This window comes from Penicillium cinerascens, assembly GCF_028974065.1.
Source record: "Penicillium cinerascens strain IBT 15544 chromosome Unknown contig_24_segment0_segment0, whole genome shotgun sequence".
Classification (NCBI taxonomy): Eukaryota; Fungi; Ascomycota; class Eurotiomycetes; order Eurotiales; family Aspergillaceae; genus Penicillium; species Penicillium cinerascens.
In genome coordinates this window covers 1,794,152-1,816,678 of record NW_026695290.1, presented here as the reverse complement: position 1 = coordinate 1,816,678, position 22,527 = coordinate 1,794,152, and the positions used below count along the sequence as shown (strand labels likewise).

General features: G+C 53.2%; 11 protein-coding genes across 11 annotated transcripts; 7 read left to right on the top strand and 4 right to left on the bottom strand.

The window, feature by feature from the left end:
* Positions 1-778: 778 nt before the first annotated feature.
* Positions 779-1,702, bottom strand: N7498_003787 (SUR7/PalI family protein; the record flags this gene model as incomplete). Its single annotated transcript, XM_058450849.1, has 4 exons — positions 779-1,043; positions 1,096-1,278; positions 1,335-1,632; positions 1,690-1,702. The coding sequence occupies 4 exons, from the start codon at positions 1,700-1,702 to the stop codon at positions 779-781; spliced, it is 759 nt and encodes a 252-aa protein (XP_058310311.1).
* A 508-nt stretch (positions 1,703-2,210) lies between these two features.
* On the top strand, positions 2,211-3,365 carry N7498_003786 (uncharacterized protein; the record flags this gene model as incomplete). Its single annotated transcript, XM_058450848.1, has 4 exons — positions 2,211-2,276; positions 2,379-2,564; positions 2,629-2,931; positions 2,985-3,365. 4 exons carry the CDS (start codon positions 2,211-2,213, stop codon positions 3,363-3,365), a joined length of 936 nt encoding a protein of 311 aa, XP_058310310.1.
* Positions 3,366-3,776: 411 nt separating this feature from the next.
* Positions 3,777-6,296, top strand: N7498_003785 (tRNA methyltransferase RSM22; the record flags this gene model as incomplete). Its single annotated transcript, XM_058450847.1, has 1 exon — positions 3,777-6,296. One exon carries the CDS (start codon positions 3,777-3,779, stop codon positions 6,294-6,296), a length of 2,520 nt encoding a protein of 839 aa, XP_058310309.1.
* Positions 6,297-6,879: 583 nt separating this feature from the next.
* Positions 6,880-7,540, bottom strand: N7498_003784 (DASH complex subunit SPC19). The gene is made up of 2 exons (XM_058450846.1): positions 7,376-7,540; positions 6,880-7,308 (listed from the first exon to the last, which is right to left on the bottom strand). Exons 1-2 carry the CDS (start codon positions 7,505-7,507, stop codon positions 6,913-6,915), a joined length of 528 nt encoding a protein of 175 aa, XP_058310308.1. The 5' UTR covers positions 7,508-7,540; the 3' UTR covers positions 6,880-6,912.
* A 130-nt stretch (positions 7,541-7,670) lies between these two features.
* On the top strand, positions 7,671-8,460 carry N7498_003783 (F1F0 ATP synthase subunit i). The gene is made up of 4 exons (XM_058450845.1): positions 7,671-7,755; positions 7,834-7,863; positions 7,989-8,039; positions 8,180-8,460. Exons 1-4 carry the CDS (start codon positions 7,719-7,721, stop codon positions 8,236-8,238), a joined length of 177 nt encoding a protein of 58 aa, XP_058310307.1. The 5' UTR covers positions 7,671-7,718; the 3' UTR covers positions 8,239-8,460.
* Positions 8,461-8,894: 434 nt separating this feature from the next.
* Positions 8,895-9,422, top strand: N7498_003782 (mitochondrial 37S ribosomal protein uS14m; the record flags this gene model as incomplete). The annotated part of the gene is made up of 3 exons (XM_058450844.1): positions 8,895-9,013; positions 9,111-9,282; positions 9,360-9,422. The coding sequence occupies 3 exons, from the start codon at positions 8,895-8,897 to the stop codon at positions 9,420-9,422; spliced, it is 354 nt and encodes a 117-aa protein (XP_058310306.1).
* A 397-nt stretch (positions 9,423-9,819) lies between these two features.
* N7498_003781 (uncharacterized protein) lies at positions 9,820-11,523 on the top strand (the record flags this gene model as incomplete). The annotated part of the gene is made up of 4 exons (XM_058450843.1): positions 9,820-9,887; positions 9,942-10,057; positions 10,117-10,719; positions 10,790-11,523. The coding sequence occupies 4 exons, from the start codon at positions 9,820-9,822 to the stop codon at positions 11,521-11,523; spliced, it is 1,521 nt and encodes a 506-aa protein (XP_058310305.1).
* Positions 11,524-13,162: 1,639 nt separating this feature from the next.
* Positions 13,163-14,744, top strand: N7498_003780 (allantoinase alX; the record flags this gene model as incomplete). Its single annotated transcript, XM_058450842.1, has 2 exons — positions 13,163-13,660; positions 13,719-14,744. 2 exons carry the CDS (start codon positions 13,163-13,165, stop codon positions 14,742-14,744), a joined length of 1,524 nt encoding a protein of 507 aa, XP_058310304.1.
* A 252-nt stretch (positions 14,745-14,996) lies between these two features.
* N7498_003779 (TMEM199/VMA12 family protein) lies at positions 14,997-15,926 on the bottom strand (the record flags this gene model as incomplete). The annotated part of the gene is made up of 2 exons (XM_058450841.1): positions 14,997-15,596; positions 15,663-15,926. 2 exons carry the CDS (start codon positions 15,924-15,926, stop codon positions 14,997-14,999), a joined length of 864 nt encoding a protein of 287 aa, XP_058310303.1.
* A 96-nt stretch (positions 15,927-16,022) lies between these two features.
* N7498_003778 (tubulin-binding prefolding complex subunit PAC10) lies at positions 16,023-16,895 on the top strand. The gene is made up of 4 exons (XM_058450840.1): positions 16,023-16,066; positions 16,191-16,431; positions 16,490-16,723; positions 16,782-16,895. The coding sequence occupies exons 1-4, from the start codon at positions 16,044-16,046 to the stop codon at positions 16,872-16,874; spliced, it is 591 nt and encodes a 196-aa protein (XP_058310302.1). The 5' UTR covers positions 16,023-16,043; the 3' UTR covers positions 16,875-16,895.
* Positions 16,896-17,624: 729 nt separating this feature from the next.
* atg26 (uncharacterized protein) lies at positions 17,625-21,773 on the bottom strand (the record flags this gene model as incomplete). Its single annotated transcript, XM_058450839.1, has 3 exons — positions 17,625-17,876; positions 17,938-20,451; positions 20,502-21,773. 3 exons carry the CDS (start codon positions 21,771-21,773, stop codon positions 17,625-17,627), a joined length of 4,038 nt encoding a protein of 1,345 aa, XP_058310301.1.
* Between the last annotated feature and the right edge of the window lie 754 nt (positions 21,774-22,527).

Below are 22,527 nucleotides of genomic sequence, written 5' to 3'. Positions count from 1 at the left end.
TGCATGATTGATAGAGGCTGTTCATTTTTACTCGTTTTCATTTTGTCTCGTTGGAGTCACCCTTTCTCTTTATCTGTTCGATTTATATAGACTCCCAATTGGAGGTGGCCAATGAAGAATATTTTCCAACGATGCGGTGACCCGTGGTAGAAGTAGCCGTCCAGCCTATGCCACAGCAGGGATTCATTTGCGAACCACCCGGGTTCCTAGATCATTCCAGGGCTCAAGACTCGAACCTTGGAAATAATCTTCCGGCTACCGATTTATACCGATACTGGCCTACGCGAACATTTGATCGTCTAGGACAAATAGAGATTATATTACAACTATTAGATAAAAAAGCAGAACGCACAGATAACACCACATCGGCAAAATATTGCAGCATGAATTCGTGAACGATTCATGAAAGTCGGAGTCGGAAACGAGAAGGCGAGCACTAGTGCAGGCACCGCTTGATGCGGCCGATACTAGCGTCATTATGGTACAATTAACGATTGTAAAGTAGTTCGTGACAACATGAGTGAGCGTGAGGGATATAACCAAGGACGAGTGCGCAAGGCTTAAAAAAAAAAAAAAAAAAACAAGGCGAGAGAAGCCCCTTTAAAGAGAAAACTCTCAGGGATATCAGCGCAGCAGAGGGTAATCGTATACGTGATGAGGCCGGACGTTGAAAGACGAGATGCAGCTCAACGTTCTGCGAGGAAATTCAGTTTGGTAAGGCGTTCCAAAGCGCTGGAATGTCTTGCTTCAAGAGCTCGAATATCCTTGGATTGCTTGTTTAAGCATACTGAGTACCGGCTTCCCGCTCCTTCTTCTGGCTGCGCACGCTGTTCGAGCGAGCCGAAGAGAAGAAGCCGCGGCGACGCTGCTTACGTCCACTGTATCCAGGGTCTTTACGGCCGACGACACCTCCCAGGCAGTAGAGTATACAGGAGAGGAACAGGCACGCGGTAGCCGTCCACATGAAAGCGAAGGCCTTGACGCCCAGCTTGGAAACCTGGCCATTGCTGCTAAAGGCGTTGCGGCCCTGGACGTAGACAGCACTGGACTCTAATTAGCAGGAGAAATTCAACAAAGATTTCAATGAGTACGTACGTCATGAGGCAGGTCATGATGGTCTGGAAAGTCAGGGCGAGCCAAGCCAGGAGGCTGGAGACGTAGCTGCCAATGCGCGTGCACATGGCCAGAAAGCCGGTGAAAAGAGAGCACACGGCGAAGAACAGACCTATGAGAATGAATGGGAACATGAATCGGGACGTCAGGAAGTAGTGGTTAGTCCTATGGTTACAGGTTAGAGCGAGCCCTAAAGATGCGCAAGCCAATTCGAAACTTACCCGATGAACTGATGAGGTACATTGATTGTAGTGTTAAAGTTGTTGGGGTTCGGGGGATCGAATGGGTGGTCCGGGTGTGAGGTCCCGCAGATGCTCTTGCCATCTGGTGCCACACTGCACAGACTCCAGAAGGTCCATCGCGAAATGGCTGGAGCGCCAGGAATATTGGAGGTGTCGGCCTCGAGGAAGTAGATCTCATTCAGCGGGATGGTGTTGCGGGCGCCGCCCAGGATTACGAGGAAGATTAATAGGATAGCGCCGGCCGTGAAGAACAGGCCGAGGAAGCCCAGCGATATTCCTAGAGGTCATGTAAGGAACTGTTCTGATCTTGCTCGAAGTGCGGGTGCGGACTTACTGCTGAGAGGCATTGTGATGTATCCTGGTGTCTGGTGGTGTTCTTGAGAGAAAGGCTTTTTTCGGGGCTTCTTTCTGAAGCTGGGAGATAGCGGTCTGATCGATGCCCAACAAGTCTATGGAGTAGAGGTCCGGGGTGGGGGGGGAGGTAAGAGGTTGAATTAGAAGGCCAGAAAAGCTGGAGTAAAAGCAGAGAGCAGTGACCTCAACAGCCGGGGCTATCCGGGCTCATGCCCCTCTCCACGACGTATATAACGGTGTGAGCATCATCGGCGTGTTCATAGATCGTGAGGATCACGACGTCACTGCGCACCTGATTTGCTGTCCCGTGCATTCGAGCTAAACCACATCCGGTTTAGTGTCGACGGTCCATGACGAATGTCGAGAAACAACGAACGAGGTTACTTCCGTTTTCTTTAGCTTTTGCTGGCTTTTTTGCGCTGCGGAGCCTGTGACGTGGATCAATACACTGCGGCCTTCGTCCTTGCCGAGTCCTTGCCGGCCCTCCTGCTACCCGGCATCATGGCGACTTGGGCCTATCCCCCACTGCCCGCCGACCAGTTGACCCGCGAGGCCGACTCCGCATTGGTACGTAAAGATACCTTGCTGATCCTGGTTGTCTATCCCAGAATGGATCGTCTCAGGGATGGCGGTGGATCTTGTCGACTTGTGCCAACACCCAATTTTTAGGCCCGCGAACTGGAGTGGCTGCTCCAATCGCTGCAGGAGTCACTAGCCTCTCTCAAGGAAGGTCTCCAAGATTGCGCTGCCCTACTAGCGCCGCAAGAACCGGGATCGACTCTAGTCCTCTCGTCGCTGCGGTCCGAACATGTCAAGGGCTTCGTGACTCGCGTCGGCACCAAGGTCGTCAAAGGAGTATGCGCCCAAACATCTGCCCCGTGGAAGACGCCAACAGGGACTCATATAAGTCTATTTCTAGGATATTCAACTCCGCCTCAGCTCATTACCTCCTCCACGAGGTGCTCCCAGCACCCGCCTCACCTTGTCCCAATCGCCTGACGCCCCTGGCATGGTCTTGCCGCAGCTCGTGTCGGCACGAAACCTGGTCAATCAGAGCTTGGATATAGTGGATGTCAGCACGTTCACGGGCGACCCCTTGAATGCAGGGTTCATCTTCAGCCAGCTGCACCTCCTGCAAGAGACCATCAGCGAGGCACGCCAGATGCTGAAGGGGGATGGGGACGTGCGTGGAAACTGGTGGGAAACCAGCGCCGCCGACAACGTAAGTGCTACTTGATAAGTTTCAAATGAGCCGCAACTCATATAACGATCCAGACATTCGATCCTCCGCCTCCGCCCTACCTTTCATTCCACCTCTCCATCGCAGACTCGGCATTGGTCCTTTTGGTCCGTACCCTCGAAAGCAGCACTACGGCGCAGGCGCCCTCGGCCTTTGCCTCGGATATTTCCCTGGCCGGGTTCTCTCTGCGAGACCGGATCTTCGGAACCCGAAATCGTGCGCATGACGAGGCTGGCGACGTGTTTACGTGGAAAGGAGAGGAAGTACACGTCCGTGAGAAGGTGCGGGTAGAAAGCCAGGATCCCAGCTTGATGGCGGTCATGGCCAAGTTGACGGCGCTGGAACATGAAGTGATGCGCTGGGTGGCGGCGCTGCGAGTGTTGATGGGTGACGAGGACACCGAGAGCGAGGTATAGACATTTCGCATTTTTGAAGATACCCTTTATATTTCGGTAGCATTGTTAGAATCCCAATCGAATGAAGTTTTTAAGCGATCTATAACCTTCACTAAAGATTTTCATGGCTAAGATGTGAAATGTGTTTAGATGCCCACCGTCCGCAACTTGCCCTTTATTCGTAATTCCCAAACGAATTGGTGTCAACCCCCGACTCTGGTCCATCGCTCAAGCTCATCAAGCTCGCTAGACAAATCTCCGATATTAAAATCCTGATCCACTGACGTTCAGAGTGGATCGATCAACATGAACTGGAACGGTGGGCCGGCCAATGAGCGGCCCGGTGATTGTGACGGCGGGCCCTGGCTTTAATTTTTTGGAGCTTCGCCGTCTTTTCTCTTCTCCTTTAAGCCCAGCGCCCGAGTTTGCACGATGCTGTCCAGACCTTCAGCATCGAGCGCCAGCTGTCCTCATGCTAGGCAGTTACTGCGCTCCCGGGCTTATCGCAATGCCGGTTCGCGACAGGTCCATGGAGTTACGGGCGGCTTAGCGACGCAACAGAAACGAAACGCAACCCAGCGACGCCCCTATTCGGTCGCTTCCCAACCCTCATCATGCAAATTCTATTTTTCCAAGCCCACCGTACCGCAATGGGCCCCTGGACAGAGAGCCATGTCCACCGCAGCGCCCTCCGCCGAAACGCCACAGCCCAGTGAAACGCACCACATCAACGCTCTGATCGAACGCATCAATGCGAATGAAGACGAAATGGCTCAATTAATGAATGATTTGGATATGATGGGCGACCCCGAAGACATGGAAGGCATACGTGAATTCGTTGAGTTCCTCAGCGAGCGAGACCAGCACAGCCCAGAATCGTGGGTACACCTCGTTCGGCAACAGTTCGGGGACACCATCCCAGAGGGAGTCCTGGACGAATCGGAGATGAAACTCTACACATCGCTCTATGGCGAACCTATCGTCCAAGAGATATTCGAAGAGTCCATTGCGGAGGATGACGAGCAGGATTCCGATCAATTATACCGCGAAGACAGAGATGCGAACTGGGAAGAAATCAAGTACGAAGAAGAAGTGAAGGCCGAGGATGATGTTCCCGTTGTGTACGATATGGAGGTTGGCCCCGAGGAGGAGGAGACAATCGCCATGCGCCGAACCCGTGAAGTGGCCGAGCAGCTAGGCGGAGAGGTTATGCTGGAGCAGTTTGAGAACGAGGCTGTGCCCGATTCTGCTCCGCGATCCCACCCCTTGACGACAGAGGGAAAGTTTCAGACGGACCCTAGCACGATTCATCTGCCGAAGAGCACTGTAACCGGTCCCATCTCGGTCATTCTGTCCGAGTTCTCCAACAGGCACATCGCTGATACCGCACATCGCCTGTTCGGTGGAGCAGGCTTGCCTCATTCCACTACAACTGCTCCTCCGCGTGCCCAGCTGCCACAGCTGCCAATTCCTCTGACTGCATCCCAACACTTCATGGGAGAAATGGAGGCCAATGCTTTCCTGGCGGCCTTGTATCCTGGAATCTACGCTTCGACACTCAGCGTCCTGGTCGAAATTCGGAAGCGATTGGGAACTGACTGGATTCGTGAACTCATCTCTCAAGAAGGTGGCCCCAACGTTCTTGATGCCAGTGGCGGTGGTGCTGGTATTCTGGCCTGGAGAGATATTGTCCGCGCAGAATGGGAGACCATGGTCCCCGATCACCCCGATGGAGCGCCTATCCCCTATGGCCGATCCACCGTTTTGACAGGCTCGGATACGCTACGTCTGCGTGCGAGTGCAATGCTCGATAATACTACCTTCCTCCCCCGTTTACCAGACTACCTTCATGTGCGCGAGGGACCAACCTTACATGATACCCGGGCGGCTCCTAAGCGCAAGCAATTCGATGTGATCATTGCACCGCACTCACTCCTTAATATCGAGGAAGATTATGAGCGCAAGGCCTATGTCGAGAACCTCTGGGCACTTCTCAACCCCAACGGCGGCATCCTCATTTTGCTCGAGAAGGGTCGTCAAAAGGGCTTTGAGGCGATTGCCGGTGCCCGTGAGATGCTTCTCAAGCGCCATATCGCAAGCCCCGATTCTACGGAGTATGCTACTGCCCTGGAATCCCCCGTGGAGAGTGAGACTGTGGCCAAGGAGCCCGGTATGATCATCGCCCCCTGCACCAACCACTCGACGTGCCCCATGCACAACACCTCAGGGCCGACGAAGGGCCGCAAGGATTATTGCCATTTCGAACAACGGTACATCCGGCCGGCATTCCTGCAGCGCATCATGGGTGCCAAGGATCGCAACCACGAAGATATCAAGTTTAGCTATGTCGCCGTGCAGCGAGGCGTAGATATGCGGCAGAAGCGCGGCATTCGCCAGGATGCCGAAGCGACCGACGCCGCTTTCGAAGGCTTTGAGCACCAAGACGAATCATCTCGAGAATTCCAGCCTCTCGCCCTCCCTCGCGCAGTCTACCCGCCTCTCAAACGCCGCGGTCATGTCATCTTCGATCTTTGCACACCGGCCGGCAAGATCGAGCGCTGGACGGTCCCACGCTCCTTCAGCCGTCAGGCCTACCGTGACGCCCGCAAGTCCCACTGGGGTGACCTCTGGGCTCTCGGAGCGAAGACGCGCATTCCGCGCAAGCTGAACCTCGGCGACAAGCACGGCGAGGGCAAAAAAGAGCGACTCGCTCGGCGGGCGGCGGACAAGGCTGCCATGCGCGAAGTTGACGAGGAGGGTGACATCGATGAGCATGCCCGAGATGAGGAAGAAGACGATGAGGAGGAGTTGGCAGACGGAAAACGTAACCGTTCCGCGCTCCCGGAGATTCCTATGCGGAAGAAGGGCCAGAACATCCCGAGTTGGAAGAAGCATGCGGATAAGAAGAAGATTCGACAAGCTATGAGAAAGCGTTCTGCGGAAGATCTTTAAGCATTTGTTGGTACCTGATCTATCTGGATACGTGGACTAGCATTGGGTCGATTGGCGTACATATTGAGATTTGGAACCCATGTAATTGTACGACTAATCGCGGCAGGCATTTGGCATGGGCATTGGGAATTGGAAACTTTGTACTATAGGATTCATCTTCACACCAGACAATAGCTGTAAATACAGTCTCTTCACTCTGGAAATTTCTTCGATATTCTTGGTTGATGGGTATCTCGTGTGTTCGTACATTTCGAAACTTCATTATCATAATTTGACTTCTGCAGTCCCAACCCAGCAAAAGTTTGAGAGGACTCTCACAGGAACTATCATCTCTTGTCAGGGCGAACTAAGAGAGGGACATCCTGCCACAAAGGCGTATGCAGTTGGAAAGCCCTCGAAATCGTGGATATTCCCACAGCCGGTACTTCAGAGACGGGTGCCCGAGACACAGGAAGCACAGAGATGATCATCCGGTTGATTGTTTTCCGGGCGCGTCTGCCAGACTTCATGTTGACTGAGATAGCCTCGGATTCCTTGCCGTGATAGAATTGACCTGACACATCATACCAAGTCGGAGCAGTCTGATGCAATTTAGAATTGTTCCATACGGACTAATTCACTGCGCAGCCATACTCTTCCTCAACTGCCTCTGCCGCTGTGTACTTTGCAACTCCAAGCGATCAACCGCATACTTAAGACGCTCCTTCTTCTGCACCAATCTTCGTAGCTCTGCGGCCTTTGAGGCGGCATTGCTGCTGGTATAAGGGCCGGACCCCGCCAGACGACCCCGCAGCGCGTTGCTCTGAGCCTTTGCTGAAGCTTTGCTTTCTGAGTTGGAAGAGAGTCGGCCTTCTTGCAGATCACATTTGGCCTTCAAGCCCTGTTCGCGTCGCGAGAGCTTATCAACGTGGTTCGAGGCGAGGGAGAGCAGGTGCGCGATGCTGGGCGTGATTTCGTCTAGTAGGGATTGTTGGGCTTGGCGGAGGGTTGGTTCCGGCAAGAGTTCAAAATGCTGTTCCAAACATAATTAGCTCTTGTTTCTTGTTTTTTGCCAATATTCGGTGTTTGGGACTGCATACCCGTGTTGTTTGGAGGACTTTGCAAAGGCGGGGGAAGTCATTAACGCCGGAATCAAGGGTGGTGATGGAGTTGTCGAGAAGCTGTAGAGAGGACTGCAGCGAGGAGACTGATGAAGCTAGCGAGGATGCCATCTTGTATGAGTGGGAGTGTTGAAATGATCAAGTCGTACGACTGTTGCGCTGCTCTTGTTTACAAGCATCGGAACGGATCGGTAAAGCGGCCACCGCCCCCAAAAGCGGCAAGGCGTCTCGGACCGGGCAAACTCCAACCTCACTTCTCCTCTCTCTCCTGCATCACCACCCCCGCGAACACCGAACTCACCTATTCGCACCATCTGCCACCATGTCTCTCCTCGGAAAGAAGTTCCCCGGCCTCCTGGGTATGTCATCCCGATCCCGCGATGCGGCCTTGCGCTCCAGCGCCAGACGATCCCGAAACTGACCCGCACTTTGAACAGCCTCGCCCATGACCCCCTTCTTCGCTGCCGGTACGAATACCTGAAATCCGCCCTATTGCCTTGATTCGTCGGAGTTGAATGGACATCCGACTTGCTTCCTATTCCCGACCCAGGCGCCACCCGTGTATTAGTGTTCTGACTAGTCTCCTTTGCAGGTGCCATCGTTCTGTACGGCGTCAACTCCCTCCAGAACGCTCTGTCCAACAGTGAGTGCACCAATTGCCCCCAATATCTATCCCGACTATCCTCGGAGTTCCTGTGCGATGGATAGTATGGAGCTCCAGACTCCGATAACGGTCATTCAAAGTGCATCATTGAACCTAACACTAACACCTAATTCCTATAGCCGCCGAGTTCAAGAACGACCCTCGCAACCCCAACGCCAAGCCCGGTAACGGTCACTAAATTGGATCTACGATGAGGCGCTGTGAGATGCCACCTTGTGTGGCATGAGCAGGAACAGATCGAGCCGTTGTGCATAGGGTGTATGTGAATTGAAGGCCCTTGCGCGGCTACGATTCGCAATATTTTGTGTTTTACATTTGCGGGCAGTTTGCCCTCTGTCCAAGCATATAGATCTTTCCCTGCTGGGTGACTTGGATCAATTCACAAGCTGTACCACTACTGTCCTTGGCCCCTGGCTGTCATGTGTTGCATGTCGTAGACTTATCACCGCATTCAATGTCGTTCCTCTCGGTGGCCCTGGAGGTCTAGGCTGTATTATCGGCGGCATTGGTATGTCTTTGAGATTTGTAAACTGCCGGCTGGAGTCGGGTGGTGATATGTGCGCCGAATTCTACTAATTTGGTGCTTTTCTCACAATCCGTGGCTACCAGCAATACTAACCATATTGAAACTACTTCATGAACCATGAATTCAGAAACAATGCCTAAAATAGCGTTAGTGCTGTAGTACCTGCAAACCCCGTTGAAGGGTTGAAATCTTGAGGATCACGCTAACCCCGATCGGGACCCGCATCTTTTTGCCAACTCCGCCGCGACGACAGGGCATCTCGATTCTCCCCAAGCTTCCAACACAGCCAACTCCGAGAACCCGCCAGCATGTCGAAAGCGGCGTCAATGTTCCGGTCCAAGAAGCTGGACCTCTCCGGCTTCGTCAACACCCGCCTGATCCGCGACCACAACAAGCGCAATGCCTTTGAGCAGATGGAGCCCGAGCGGTAAGAACCCTGCGCCTGGACCAGCAGAGTGCTCCTTTAGACAGGCACTCCTTGCTACAATGATGGAATGACCCATCTGACTTTATTTTTGCAATAGCCAAGCGCTTCGCTACATGATCCGCAACACCACCCTCCCCCAGCGAGTCCGCGCCCAGGCCCAGCTCCAGCTGTCGCAAATGCATGTCTACACCCGCCCGACACAGATCAAGAACCGATGTGTGGCCTCAGGAACTGCTCGCAGTGTCTTCCGGGATTTCAGACTCAACCGGGTGAGTAAAGGGCCTATCTTTGATGATGATGGCGAACTACTGAACAATGGGTTACTGACTGGGGATTGTTGCATTAGTTCCAATTCCGTATGCAGGCACTCGCTGGCGAGCTTCCGGGTGTTAAGAAGGCCAGTTGGTAAGCGTGGGATGTTTGGATACCAGGATGTGTATGAGAAGTTTGGCCGGCGTTCTCCGCTTCATTTGCATTGAAGCCTGTACAGTATAGAATATCACAGATTCCAAGATTTCATTCTGTTTTTATTTTCTTTGAACTGCCATTGCTTTCAAGTTTTCTATTGTCCGGTCTGGCCTGGAGACATCTCTCTCGCATTAGGTTAACTTCCTTTCTGGTCCAAGTGAGACCTCGGACGCTTTGTATAGTTCGTTGGATCGCTCTCACTGACACCAGTCTTGTCTTCTTGATTTTACTTTTCCACCCTCGGTTGACTCTCTTCCTTACTTCGTCTACCATCACGGCGCTTTCTTCTACCTTCCTCAACTGCACTTCCCACGCTTGCGAGCCAACGTCTCATGAAGATGTTCGTCTACCGCAACAAGAACTTGCCTCCGGACCCGGAGTATCCGGTCGAACTCAAGAAGCTAGGGTAAGTTCCTCAGATAACAAGTTGAAACAGGCCATGGTCTCACTCCATACCCAGGTACTTCATCACTGAGAAAGATCTGATCCGCCAGACTGCCAACCCGGAGGCAGAATACAAGTACAAGATCAACCGTAATGATCGGTTCAATATCAAGCACCGCGAGGCTATGAATGGTTTGTGCAGATCTAATTCTATAATCAAAGGATAGACTAACCCGTGCCACTTACAACAGAAGCCGTTCGCGGCATCGTCCTCCCGCGTCTCGAGGATGCCGGTCTGAAGACCTTGCGCCTTCCTCATCGCGATGGCAATCCCCCACGGGACAGTTTTCCAACTGAAGCTCATGTGCCAATCCTGATTTCACCAAATCTGTCCAAGACACCTCGCATCCTCGTGGTGTTCGGCGAGCCTATCCAGGACTTGGGCATCTGGTCCCATCGGACCATCAACAGGGATGGCATCAACATCGGATCGGCCGTGGATTTCACCAAGGCCGTTCTTGGGGAGGGCAAAGGCAAAGTGGCTACGGACGGTTCTGGCAACAGAACTGACGTCGCACTCATTCTGGCTAACACGGGCCAGCTGCTTTGGCATTGTGCTACTTCTCGTGCTATCACGACCTCAACCTGGCTTGCGAACCCTCGTCCTGCCGGTAACTATGACCAGGCTAAAATGTCTTACCGAAACATGATCCCTGGCAACAAGGACTGGCGGGAGCACGTGGCCTACGTCTTTGAGAAGGTTCTATGGAAAAGCCTTGGGCCCTCAACCCGTGTCGATATTATCGGGATGTCGGAGGGTGGCCTGGGTGCCATCAACTACCTGACGGAGCACTGTAAGTGACTTTGACTGCCAAATATCTGCAACTCAAGAGAAGTCCATCCACGCTAACCATGAATGAACAGGGGAGAAATGGCGACCTTACATTTCGGCCATGTGTCTCGCTGACCCGCTCCAGAGCACCAACATTGACCTCAACATGGCCAAACTGGCCGACTCGACATCATTTCCAGCGTTCATGTCCTCGCGCTGCCGTGCTTACATTGTCTCTCAGGATGAGGCCGACAAACCTCAGATTGGTTACCGCCACCACGGCTGTAAATGTTATTCCTCTGGTGAAACCCAGAACTCCGAAGGCATCTTGCCCAGGGCCTGGCCTCACATGCTCGCCTGGCTCGATATCCTATACAGGGACCGCGGTTATGCGGAGGTCGAGGTCATGGGTGCTGACGTGGACGAGGTGCTGCAGCGGGCCAAGGAAGGGCTGTCATGCAAGGCCGAGCGCGAGGAACCCGAGGAGCCCAAGGAGGATCTCATCGTGGAGAAAGGGGTGAACTTAAAGCTAGCCAGCGAAGATGATGATTCAAAGGATAGAAGTGTGAGCCCGGAGACCCAGGCCGAGGACGTGAGGCAGGATAAGACCGTGAAGTCGGACGATACGAAAGAAATTGTCCAGAACGAAGTCGCAGGAGTCAAGGGTGGGAGCCCAAAGGACATGGTAGATCCTTCCGTGAGGGAGATACTGGATGCCATGAATGCAGCATTTGAGTTGAGCGATGACGGCTACTTCGGAGATGTCGAGGAGATGGGGAGCTTTTCCCATAAGCGCGAGACGTCGTCAGAGACGGATACTTTGTGAATACGTCTCGGGGTGATGGGAGGACCAGAGATTACAAGTTGCTCTACTCGGAATGAAGACTGAGCCTCTGGGTACATGAAGTATTCTGGGTAGGTCTAGCTCATGGGTGTTCTGTATCGAATTACCAAGAGTGATTCGGGGCAAGAAACGATCTTGAGATGTATTCAAGGCATGGAATGGTGATAGCGGTGAATTGATTTTTCAAAAATCAACTGTCTTGTTTGGGTGAGCAGAGTTCCACAGTCCTTCTCCTGCCCACGAGGAAGTGGGATTTACGGCGGATCGCAAATACGAGCGAGGATCTAAAGTTAGCGGACGACCTTTCCTGTGCAACGTACATCCTCAATAGCTCAAGCCTGGAAGTAAGGTCAGATGTCAAGATCAGTAGAGATCTCATCACGATCATGATGCAAGAAGTCACAATAAGCATTTCGAGCGTCAAGATGCAGTGCAGATCAATGCGCTCAGCAGTTGGGGCGTGATGGCGCAATCAAGGCACGATCCCGGAATGTCATTGGGACGAGTCGGATCAGTTGATATTGACCCCGCAACAAACCCGAACTCTCCCACTTCCACATCCTCATCTTTGCATCATATTCACTTCATGGGGCAAAATTCCACATGAGCAGGTGGACTGGTTTACTCGATGAGAATCAAAATGTCGAGTAATCAAAGCCCCCTCTTCGGAGACCGCCGACCGCAACCAGAGGGCCAGCGAGAGGAAGCCCACTGGAAACTGTCACGGGCGAGACGGTTCCAAGAATAACCGTGCAGTGGGAGTTTCGATCGAGTAAGAGAATCGAATCGGCAGAAGACGGGAGTTTTGATCGAGTAACGTGCTGATAATAGATCCGGAACGGACGGCCCAGGCTTGTCCGGCATCTGCAGAGCCACATCCCCGACACTGCACGTCGGAGGTGCCCGATGGCAGACTTTGACCCTTTGATAACCACTGCCAGCTCGTCCAACCACCGTGCGCCCTGGGCACCACAATTGGTTTCTTCGCCGCTTAAGCACAGATTTTGGGACTCGAACCGCGGTTCATACCCGCAGCGCTCACGAGCGGCAATATACCCCCCATCCCTATACACGATCAAAGAAGCAGCCAGCATGGATCGTCCTGCGCTCAGGCGTTCTCCCGATAGGGCAAGGGTGAAGGCATTCGTGATCATGCTGCACTGTGCATGGTGCACCCTGACTGGCTCTGGGCCGGCCGATTAGCCACCCATTTGCCAATTATCGAGTAATCGATTCAACTCCGGCACCGCGGCGGGTCGGACTCCCACGATGGGTATTGAGATGGCGTCGAGAAGACCGCGCCTCCAGGTGGGTCGCCGCAATCCCCCGTCTACCGGAAATCAAAATTTTCAGGGTGTGGGCTATTATTTATATCCCCTCCCCCAGACTCCGTCCTTATCTCTCCATGTCCCTCATTGTCAGATAAGGACTTTTCCCTTTATCTCGCCCACTCTATTCGCCGCCTTATCTACCCCGTCGCTTCCTATACCTTTACTCTAACTCTGTTAACTACTCGTGCCTTGCCTCTTCCTTACTACGATCTATCGCTATCGGCGAGTCTGTGGATATTGCAATATCGCTATAGGCCTACGAGCAAGAAGAGCCCCCCGGACTAGCTATTATGGCGACAGCTAACATGCCCTCAATTGCCGTGGTGGCTTCGTCACGAGCCGTCATCTCCGGTCGTTTGACTTCCGCCACAATTGTGATCTCTCGCACTACTGGCAAGATTACTGCCGTCTTTGATTCCGTCATCCCGGCCTCGGAATTCCCTTCCGGCACACCTTATACCGACTATTCACCCTATGTGTTGCTGCCCGGCCTGGTCGATGCTCACGTTCATCTGAACGAGCCCGGCCGTACTGAATGGGAGGGCTTCTATACCGGCACCCAGGCTGCCGCCTTTGGCGGTGTCACCACCGTGGTTGACATGCCTCTTAACGCTATCCCGCCCACTACCACCGTGGCCAACCTGAACGAGAAGATCGCGGCTGCTACGGGCAAGTGCTGGGTTGATGTTGGCTTCTACGGCGGCATCATCCCCGGCAACGATGCCGATCTCAAGGGCCTCGTCAACGCAGGCGTTCGTGGCTTCAAGGGTTTTTTGATTGATAGTGGTGTAAGTAATCTCATGTACATCCCTTCTTTCGCCATACTAACCCGATGTCATATCTTAGGTGGATGAGTTCCCTGCTGTGGGCCAGGAAGATATTCACAAGGCTATGGCTGCATTGGCAGATGAGCCCACCACGCTCATGTTCCACGCCGAAATGATACCTCCTATCACCAAGTCTGTTGGCGATGAGGTCCAGACATCCGAGCCCCCAGCGGCCCCGGCTGGCCCCTTGGAGGCCTACTCGACCTTCTTGGCCTCCAGACCCTCGGCCTTTGAGACTTGCGCCGTCGAGCGTATCCTGTCAATGGCTCACCTCGCCCCCAACCTCCAATTGCACATCGTCCACCTGTCTGCCATGGAGGCTATTCCTCTACTGCGGGAGGCCCGCGCCAACGGCGTCAAGATCACCGCCGAGACCTGTTTCCACTACCTGTCCCTGGCCGCCGAGCAAGTGCGTGACGGTGATACTCGCCACAAGTGCTGCCCGCCCATCCGCTCCCAGCTCAACCAGGACGGCCTGTGGGAGGAGCTGGAGAAGCACACCGCTGACGGCGTCATCAAGACCGTCGTCTCGGACCACTCTCCCTGCACACCCAACCTGAAGCAGCTTCCTTCCCACATCCCCGGGCACTGCGTTGCCGAGAACGGCAAGGAGGAGAAGGGTGACTTCTTCTCCGCATGGGGCGGTATCTCCTCCGTCGGCCTGGGTCTTCCCATCCTGTGGACCGAGCTCAGCCGCCGCAAGGGCCTGACTCCTGCGCCCGACGACGAGAACACCAGAAACTCTTTGCAAGATGTGGTGCGCCTCTGCTGCGCCAACACCGCCGCCCAGGTTGGCCTGGAGAGCCACAAGGGTGATCTGCGCGTGGGCTTCGACGCTGATATCTGCGTCTTCGACGACTCCGCCGAGTGGGTCGTCGAGCCTAGCACCATGCTCTTCCGCAACAAGTGCTCGCCCTACCAGGGCAAGACTCTGCGCGGCATGGTTCGCGAGACATGGCTGCGTGGTGACCGCGTCTTCAGCCGTGACGCGGGCTTCGACTCCAAGACTCCCGCTGGCAAGCTGCTCCTCGAGAAGCGTGTTTAAAATAACGTTTTCATTCACATCTTTTCACCTTTCTTGGCAGCGCGCCACGGCATTTTCCTTTCTCATTGCATCTCGTTTCTCGGTCTGGAGTCGGTGACAAAAACTAATGACTGAACAGCATTCATACCCGTTAGATAATGACAGCACAGTGTAGCTTTAGGCATAGAATATGAATAAAAACATTATCGATCTGAAAAACTTGGGGTATCTAATGTAGCCGAAAGTGTACGAAATGGTAATTGAATGAGCATATCACGACTGCTCTTTCTCTCTTTCCCACTTCTCTCTGACCCTTCGCCTCACGCCTCCGTTCACTCCCTTACCCCAGATCTCAACCTCTTCTTGCTCTGCACTCGCAACTTGCCCACTATCCTGCACAGCTCCAACAACAGTCTTGCGCTCCTTGACCTTCCTCTCTTGCACACGGGCCCTCTCAATTTTCCCCAGATACGCCGCATACAAGAACGACTCCGCTATAGCGACCGTCAACGCAGCAAATAGCGACAACAGGACTCTGACAGCCGCCGACGCGCCACCGGTCGCCTGCTCTTCAGAAAAGACATCGGTTCGCGGCCCCGTCCACGAAGAGAAGATCCTCGCTAGCACATTCGGCATTGTAAACCTCGTCAGTGCCCAATACGTGCTGAACCCGGTGACCAGCACCGAGATAAAGATGTTGAACACCAGTGACGGGGTGAGCGTGTCTTCTTCAACAATGGGAGCATCGCTGGTCGCGATGAGTCGGTCTGCGTCGTTCGGGTTGGGGGCGTAGCTTGGGTGCAAGAGGCGTTGGTAGGCGGCTTTTTCTTCGGCGGCGAGGAGGCGAGCTTTGGATGCAAGGTATTCGGGGCTCTGCGGTTTGGTCAGTTGCTGTTCTGGAGCATGGGGTGTGATACGCCGAGGGTTCACGACACGTACAGGCTCTGGCTTCTTTGGCGGAGGCGGGACATAGACTTTGGTTCCGCGTAGCAAAGCACTTAGTATTGTAGGGCTGCGACCGATACCCTGTATCGCGTTGTATTCGGCATCGTGTTGTAGGTGCTTCGACAGGCGGAGGATCTGCTCGTGCGCAATCGGGCCATGGAGTTCCAGCGTCGCAGGAAGATCAAGTTCCTGCCGGCACGAGCCGGGTACCGCCTCGAAGGCATTCAGGATACGATCCGTCGTAACGAGGAGGACCATCCTTGTGGTGCGTGGTGACGTGGAGCGGAGAGGACAGCTGCGGCGGAGCGGGAACAAGAAATGTAAATCTCCGGGCTCAAGCTCCCCACTTTGCTTCTTCACCACAGCGTCTCAGCCATGGCAGACTCCACGAGCAATGCGTGAGTCTCCAATTCTCCTTGAACCCGATCTTCCAGCCCTGTTGCACATTTAAAACCTACCCACCGTCTCCCTGATCGGCGTGAACCACTCCATGCACCCTCACTAACCCCCCTCCATCTCCAGCCCGGTCACAACAGAAACCAACGCGCGGGGAATCCCCGTCGCCCCCTTCATCGACAATGTCAGCGACTACGTCTCGTCGCGCGCGGAGGTCGAGACCACCCTACGCTCGTTCCAGGAGATGATCTCCAAGTACCAGTTCATGGAGGTGAACACGCAGCGCCGCGGCCAGGGCCTGCGCGAGAAGATCCCGGACATCAAGAAGACATTGGAGATGGTGCGGTTCTTGAAGCTGCGCAAGGAGGTGGGTTTTTCTCCCGATATGTGGCGATGGAGTGGAAGAACTAAGTTCGATTGTGCAGTCCAACCCAAACTCCGATCTCGAGACGAACTTCGAACTCAATGATACCCTCTACGCACGTGCTTCTATCTCCCCTGCTGATGCGGAGGAGGTCTATCTCTGGCTTGGTGCTAATGTCATGCTGGCCTACCCGCTGAGCGAGGCTGAGTCTATGCTGGCGGAGAAGTTGTCGGCGGCGGAGTTGAGTCTGGGTCATTGCGAGGAGGATCTGGAGTTTTTGCGTGAGCAGATTACGGTATGTACTTTTTGTTTCCAAGAGGGGGGTGGTTGTTCTTCTACTGACCTTATCTTAGACGCTCGAGGTTGCTACGGCGCGCGTGTACAACTGGGATGTTGTGCAACGGCGTAAAGAGAAGGCCGAGGGCAAGGATGATGAGAAGAAATGATGGAGTTAAAATATATCCGGATGACATGTTGAATTCCTTGAATGAAAATTATTTCTACTGCCACCGATCCTCAAACCACGGCAGCTGATAGTCGCCTGTCGCCATTGCTCAACCCCTTTTAAGGAAAGATGCCCAAACGAATGCGGAGAAATATGTCTCTAAACGTTTCCAGAAGAGTGCCAGTGATGATATACAGCATCATATCTCTCAAACTTGGAATGCGGGGGTCCTTCACTCGTCCCAGATCTTGGGGTCTCTTTCGGCATAAAATCTTGTGTTTATGAGGTTGGAAGTCAATTGGGTTTGATATAGATGAGATCGACGATGGAAATTGAGGCGGTTGCTTTACCTCAGCGGGTTGAACTGATACCAGTACATTTCCTCATTAGTCTACATATGAGAGACTATGCTGGAAGACTTGAAAAAACATTCTGAGAGCTTACTGAACATCGAAAACAATGTATAGACTATTTACTATGGTGGGAATCATAGTAACATCCAATGTGACAAAAGTCTAACAGAATAAGGGGCTGAGAGCGCGGTGTATTCGATCGAATGAACCCAAGGAGCCAAGTCAATGCGCTGTATGAAATCCACAAACGCCTCAATTGCAAGCCACATATCAAGTCGTACATCATGGAGGCTCCTTTCCATCAATCATTAAGTATGGGAATCAAAGTCAAAATAAAGGAAATATGCCGGGAGCCCTCGGGGGTTATTGGAATGATGACTGCCTCATTTGATGATGCCCTAGGTCAGCTTGTCGCTCTCGGAGGCAGCTCGATCTCGCATGCGTCTCGTGATGTCGATGTCAGTGTCATCGCCCACAAAGGTCCACTCTTCAATGTCGTCGACGTCGTCGTCGGCGTGGTCTGGGGCCGCTTGAGCAGTAGGTGTTGGTGAGAACGGGGTGGATGACGCGATGGAGCGCTGTCGTGCGAGCGTCTTCGCGTATTCAAGGTCACGGTACAGAGATTGGATTGCGGTGGCCACGCCGTCCTCCTATAGGTGAGACAGAGGATTAGCACTTGCATGTATTTTGACTAGTTCGGGACAAACTTACACTGCGGATCTGGACGCCCAGATTCCGAGCCTTGACAATCATCCGCTCGCTGTGCGTAGCCTCCCAGAGAGCCCGCGAAAAGATGCTGACATTCAATCTTTTCATGCAGATTCCGACGCCCAAATCTTCAACTCGACCCCCGAAGAAGAACTGGTCGCCAAAGAACGGCTTCACAATAGTGGGCACACCGGCTCGGAGACTTGCGCCAGTAGTTCCTGCTCCACCGTGGTGAGCGGCCGCATCAATCTGCGAAAAGAGCCAGTCATGAGGTGCGGCTTGAATTTGATAGATTTCTGGGGGTAGAGGTATTTCGACTTTCACACTGGCAGGATCACCAAGTCTGTCTGACCATCCCTTCGAGAGAATGCAACGGACGTCGGCTTTCTGGACAGATTCGACGACAGTTCTTGTGAGAGCCGCTGGGTCCGACACCACGATCGATCCAAAGCCAATATAGACAATCTTCTTGCCGTCAGCGCGCGCACGGGCAATAAAGTCCAGGAGTTGCGGTGGAGGCGTCCAATCCGAACCCTCACTCAAGAACCAATAGCCGGTGATGCGGATCCAATCTGGGTAGTCGATAGGCGGAGGGACAACGAAAGGTGAATAGTTGTACAAGAACGGGACCTTGTTCTGCTGCATCTTTTCCAGGTTGGTGGCCTTGAGCCCAAGCTCGCTATTCCTCCAGCGGTTCACTTGACCAGCAATGGCCTTCCAGAAGATGGTGTCGAACATGACATATGTGATTTTGTTGTATGAACCACCCATACGATTCTCTGGAACAGCAAAGGCGTGTGGATAGGCGCGAGTCCTTGTCCATGGCATGGTAAAGCCGCGGAAGTAAGGAATCCGGAGAGCCTCCGCGATATGGATCCCCGCCATTGCACTAGGCGACTCGATGAGAAGATCACTGTCTTGACAGCTGGTCCAAGCAGATGACAAAAGATCATCAATCCATCCTCTGAACTTCAGTGAAGCTTCGCGGAGGAAAGAGTATGTAAACATTCCATTTTCCACGCAAATGCGCATCAACTCGGCCGGGTCTCCATCAACGGGAGCAAAATCAATGCCGTGCTTCCTGATCCACGGCTCAAACTCGGCATGAGTGGCAATCTTTGGCTTATGACCCTCAGCAAGAAGACCCTTGCAAAGAGCAATGTAGGGCTGCACGTCACCACGAGAGCCGATCGTCAGACAAGTGATACGCAAAGGATGGGGAGGTTTGAAGTTGATGATGGATGCACGTGGGTCGTCAAAGAAGGGATGGATCTCCGATGAATCCTCGTTGAGCGTGGGTTGCGTGTCATGTTCCACTGGGCCATCGAGCCTAGCCTCCTCCAACATGCGATTCTCGGCCTTGGCTGCTTCAACCTCCTCGCGCTCTTCTTCGGCAAGCATGCCTGATTCCACTAAATATTTGACCGACTCAAGGCCCTGATGCAATGTGACTGCACAGTCATCCCGCGAGTCGGATGCATTGAACTCGAAGAAAAGCTCTTCATGGCCACGAATGATTACAACCAGGCCATGATAGCCAAATCGAAATCCCTTCTCCTTCTCGACGTTCTCAATGTCCTTGAGGGGGAGAATCATCTTGGTGCGAGTACCAGGGATAAGACTGCGGAAACAAAGCTTCCTCTCACTGATATAGATCTTGCCGTAGAGCGGAAGCACTCGGTGCAAATAGGCGTAGTAAGTCGCCTGGAGCCTCTCCGTAGAGGGAAGTGCAAAGTGTGCTCGGAATCGATCGCCGTGATTCAGACTGCCTTCCTTGTCCTCGGGATCAACATTTTGATCCTCAGACAAGACTCCTTCGGCCTTGCCGTAGTGCTTCTGACCTCCAATCCACATGCCGGACACTTTTTCAATGTATCCCATTGACTCTGTGGCTAACAAAGAACTCATCTGCTTGGATCTACTCTTCAGGTACTCGGCAAATCCAGCCGCACGCTGAAGGGGATATGCACCCGTTTTCATGAAATCATTCAAGGGAACGTTCGGGTGATCATGAACTCTCTGGCTGGCGGGCGTGGGGGCATAAATATTTCCAGCATTTCTGCCCGGACCGGCTACCCCGACTTCCCGTCGAGCCGTTGCGCCAATTTGCACAGATGCAGACCGAGTGGTGTCGTCAGATCGTCTTCGACTCATTTGTTCAACATCAGAGGAGCGTCTCGCCAATGACGGTGACTGGAAAACATCGCTGCGGTTGAGGATCTGACTCGCAGACTCAGTTGTCTCTGTTGCTGACCGCACAACGGCGGAAGACTCGGTGTCTAACCCTATGGACTGCGCGAAGGAGTCCGCTTCCTCTCGTTGTTCGTTCCCGGGACTTGCACTTCGTCCTTGTGGCGAGTAGTCTTGCTTCGGACCTGAAGCTCGGGCTTCGATTTGGGATTTCATTTCATTCTTTTCCGGGCCCCCTTCGGACAAATTCTTTGTAGGCGAAGAGCCGACCAGGGCTTTCAGGTAATTGAAGGCATCTTGCCCCGAGTTGAAGAAACAGAAAAAGTACTGTAAGCCACATTAGTATTGAGGTATTATTTCCGGGGAGAGTACATTACTTCATCAATAGCGTAGGTCTCACTGCTGTCGAGGACCCGGATCTTGAAAGTCTCGGCGAACTCGGTCATCGGACTCTCCTCCAAGTCAATCACATTTCCGGTTGAAAAAGACACTTTGACACTGTCTCCTTCATTGTGTGTTCGAAAGATGACCTTCTGTAGACCTTTCACCCATTCTTTCGCGCTGGTGGCGCTATCGGCCCTGAAGTAATACGTTCGCTGGTCCGTGGTGACCTGAAAGTCTTTCACCTCAGCGCCCTTGGTCTTGGGCTCCGCAAGGGACGCCGAAATTCCGTAGCGAAGATCCACATGGCCGCTGGGGAAGTAAAGGTTTGAAGAGTCGGCATAATATGAAAAGACGTCACCCTTCAATACAAACCAGTAGCGATTATACTTCGGGTTATTCCGACCACGCTTTGACAAGTAGCCAGACTTGATCGCAACGCTTGACTTCTTCGGGAGATAGGCGTAAAAGCAAATATGTCCCTCTGTGACATACATGTAGCCCTGGAGAAGCATGCTCTGTACTAAGGTGCAAGCATACTCCACCAAGACCTTTTCAGGTTTGTCGAACCCAAACATCTCCATGAGTCTGGTGGAGAGAGCAGAGGCAGATGGTTGCTGCTGGTCCTCGCTCGGAGACTCGGGTCTGAGAGGCGTGTTTTCCGTCGTGGTTGCTGTATCAAAGCGAGTCTGTGCTTGTACCATACGGGTGAGAACCGGAGCTGAGCGGGGCGTGGCGCTGCGTGTTCGCCTCGGCGGTATAAGGAGAGTCGATCCGGTCATGGCTGACGGATTATTTTCCTTGTCGCTAGACCCTATGGTGGGAAGCCTCCGAATGGGTTTATTTTCCGATATTGTCTTCCGATGCCGCCGTCCTCGCTCCTCGGGCTCGTTCCGTTGCATCGATTCTGATCGTCCGCTCGTTGGAGCGATGTCGGGTGAGGCCTGTCGATTTTGCGATCTTGGGAGACGCTCCATCTTGGGATGGTCCTCCGTCTCCCCGTCACTATCACTGGAGTCGTCGAAGCGGGTTCGAAAATCGGATCGTGAGCCGACTGCGGCGATCACGGAAAACAAGGACTGTTGCATGTAGTGCATATTTCCGTCCCGGGAACCCATAGCCCGTGGCGGGGCTGTATAATCGACTTGGGAATCGTCACCGTCTTTGAATCGTTCAGGCAACTGATCCGCAACGGACCGAGGGGACCTCATGCTTGCACTCATCCCCCGATCCGCCCATCGCTTGTTGTCATCTATTAAAGGCTTCATTTTGAGAAATGGTATACTGATATAATCGAAGAAGGCTCGTAGGTAAGAAATAATAATGATAACGCCTGTCAGGGTGTGAATGAGCCCCAGCAGTGATCGGACGAGGAAGACTCGCAGGTGACAGCTCGGGAGTGACTAGGACGATCAGGAATGGGCATCCACGTCAGGCGGCTTCTATCAAATGAGGCCAGCAGGCTGATCTGCAACGAAAGAAGTCATCACAACGTGGAGGTCGTCCTGCGGTTCGATCTAGTCGGAGCAATCAAAGACGGTCTGATCGGACAGCTCATGTACCTCCGGGGCGCGATAAGGGAAGCTCTGCGGGATCGATAAGCAAATCAGAAACCCCGCTTCCCGGTTATGTTCAATTTGGCAGAGTAATGAAGGTTCTACTCCAGCGATAAGAGGTGGGTGACTGACTGTCAGTGCTCAACGTGCGAAGAGGTCCAGTGAACGCAGTGAGGCATATCAGCTGCTCTGCGCTTGCCGCATGTGATGGGGAGGCCCGTCAGGTGACTGATTATCTAATCATTGTCTTTGATTGCCCGGTTGAGAGGCGCAAGTCTTTTTTCACTTTTCACTTTTCACTTTCTTCGTATTCTTTTCTCTCTCTTTTAACAACCCGTCCGAGACTGTTGTGCTCACGGTCTATTTTTATGAAGTGGTGGTTGATGGTGGAGCCGATCGGAGTGGAATGCCAAGCATTAGGATCGGCCATGTTAATCTCGTATACAAGATGCCACTTCCGATCTTT

Bases quoted from the DNA above. Each gene is read 5' to 3' on its own strand.
- N7498_003778 (XM_058450840.1), top strand. From the start codon at position 16,044: ATGGCAGACTCCACGAGCAATGC. The intron at 16,067-16,190 runs GTGAGTCTCCAA...CTCCATCTCCAG, and splicing joins GCAGACTCCACGAGCAATGC to CCCGGTCACAACAGAAACCA. The intron at 16,432-16,489 runs GTGGGTTTTTCT...TCGATTGTGCAG, and splicing joins TCTTGAAGCTGCGCAAGGAG to TCCAACCCAAACTCCGATCT.
- N7498_003784 (XM_058450846.1), bottom strand. From the start codon at position 7,507: ATGGCATCCTCGCTAGCTTCATCAGTCTCCTCGCTGCAGTCCTCTCTA. The intron at 7,309-7,375 runs GTATGCAGTCCC...TGTTTGGAACAG, and splicing joins AAGTCCTCCAAACAACACGG to CATTTTGAACTCTTGCCGGA.
- N7498_003783 (XM_058450845.1), top strand. From the start codon at position 7,719: ATGTCTCTCCTCGGAAAGAAGTTCCCCGGCCTCCTGG. The intron at 7,756-7,833 runs GTATGTCATCCC...CACTTTGAACAG, and splicing joins GAAGTTCCCCGGCCTCCTGG to CCTCGCCCATGACCCCCTTC. The intron at 7,864-7,988 runs GTACGAATACCT...TCTCCTTTGCAG, and splicing joins GACCCCCTTCTTCGCTGCCG to GTGCCATCGTTCTGTACGGC.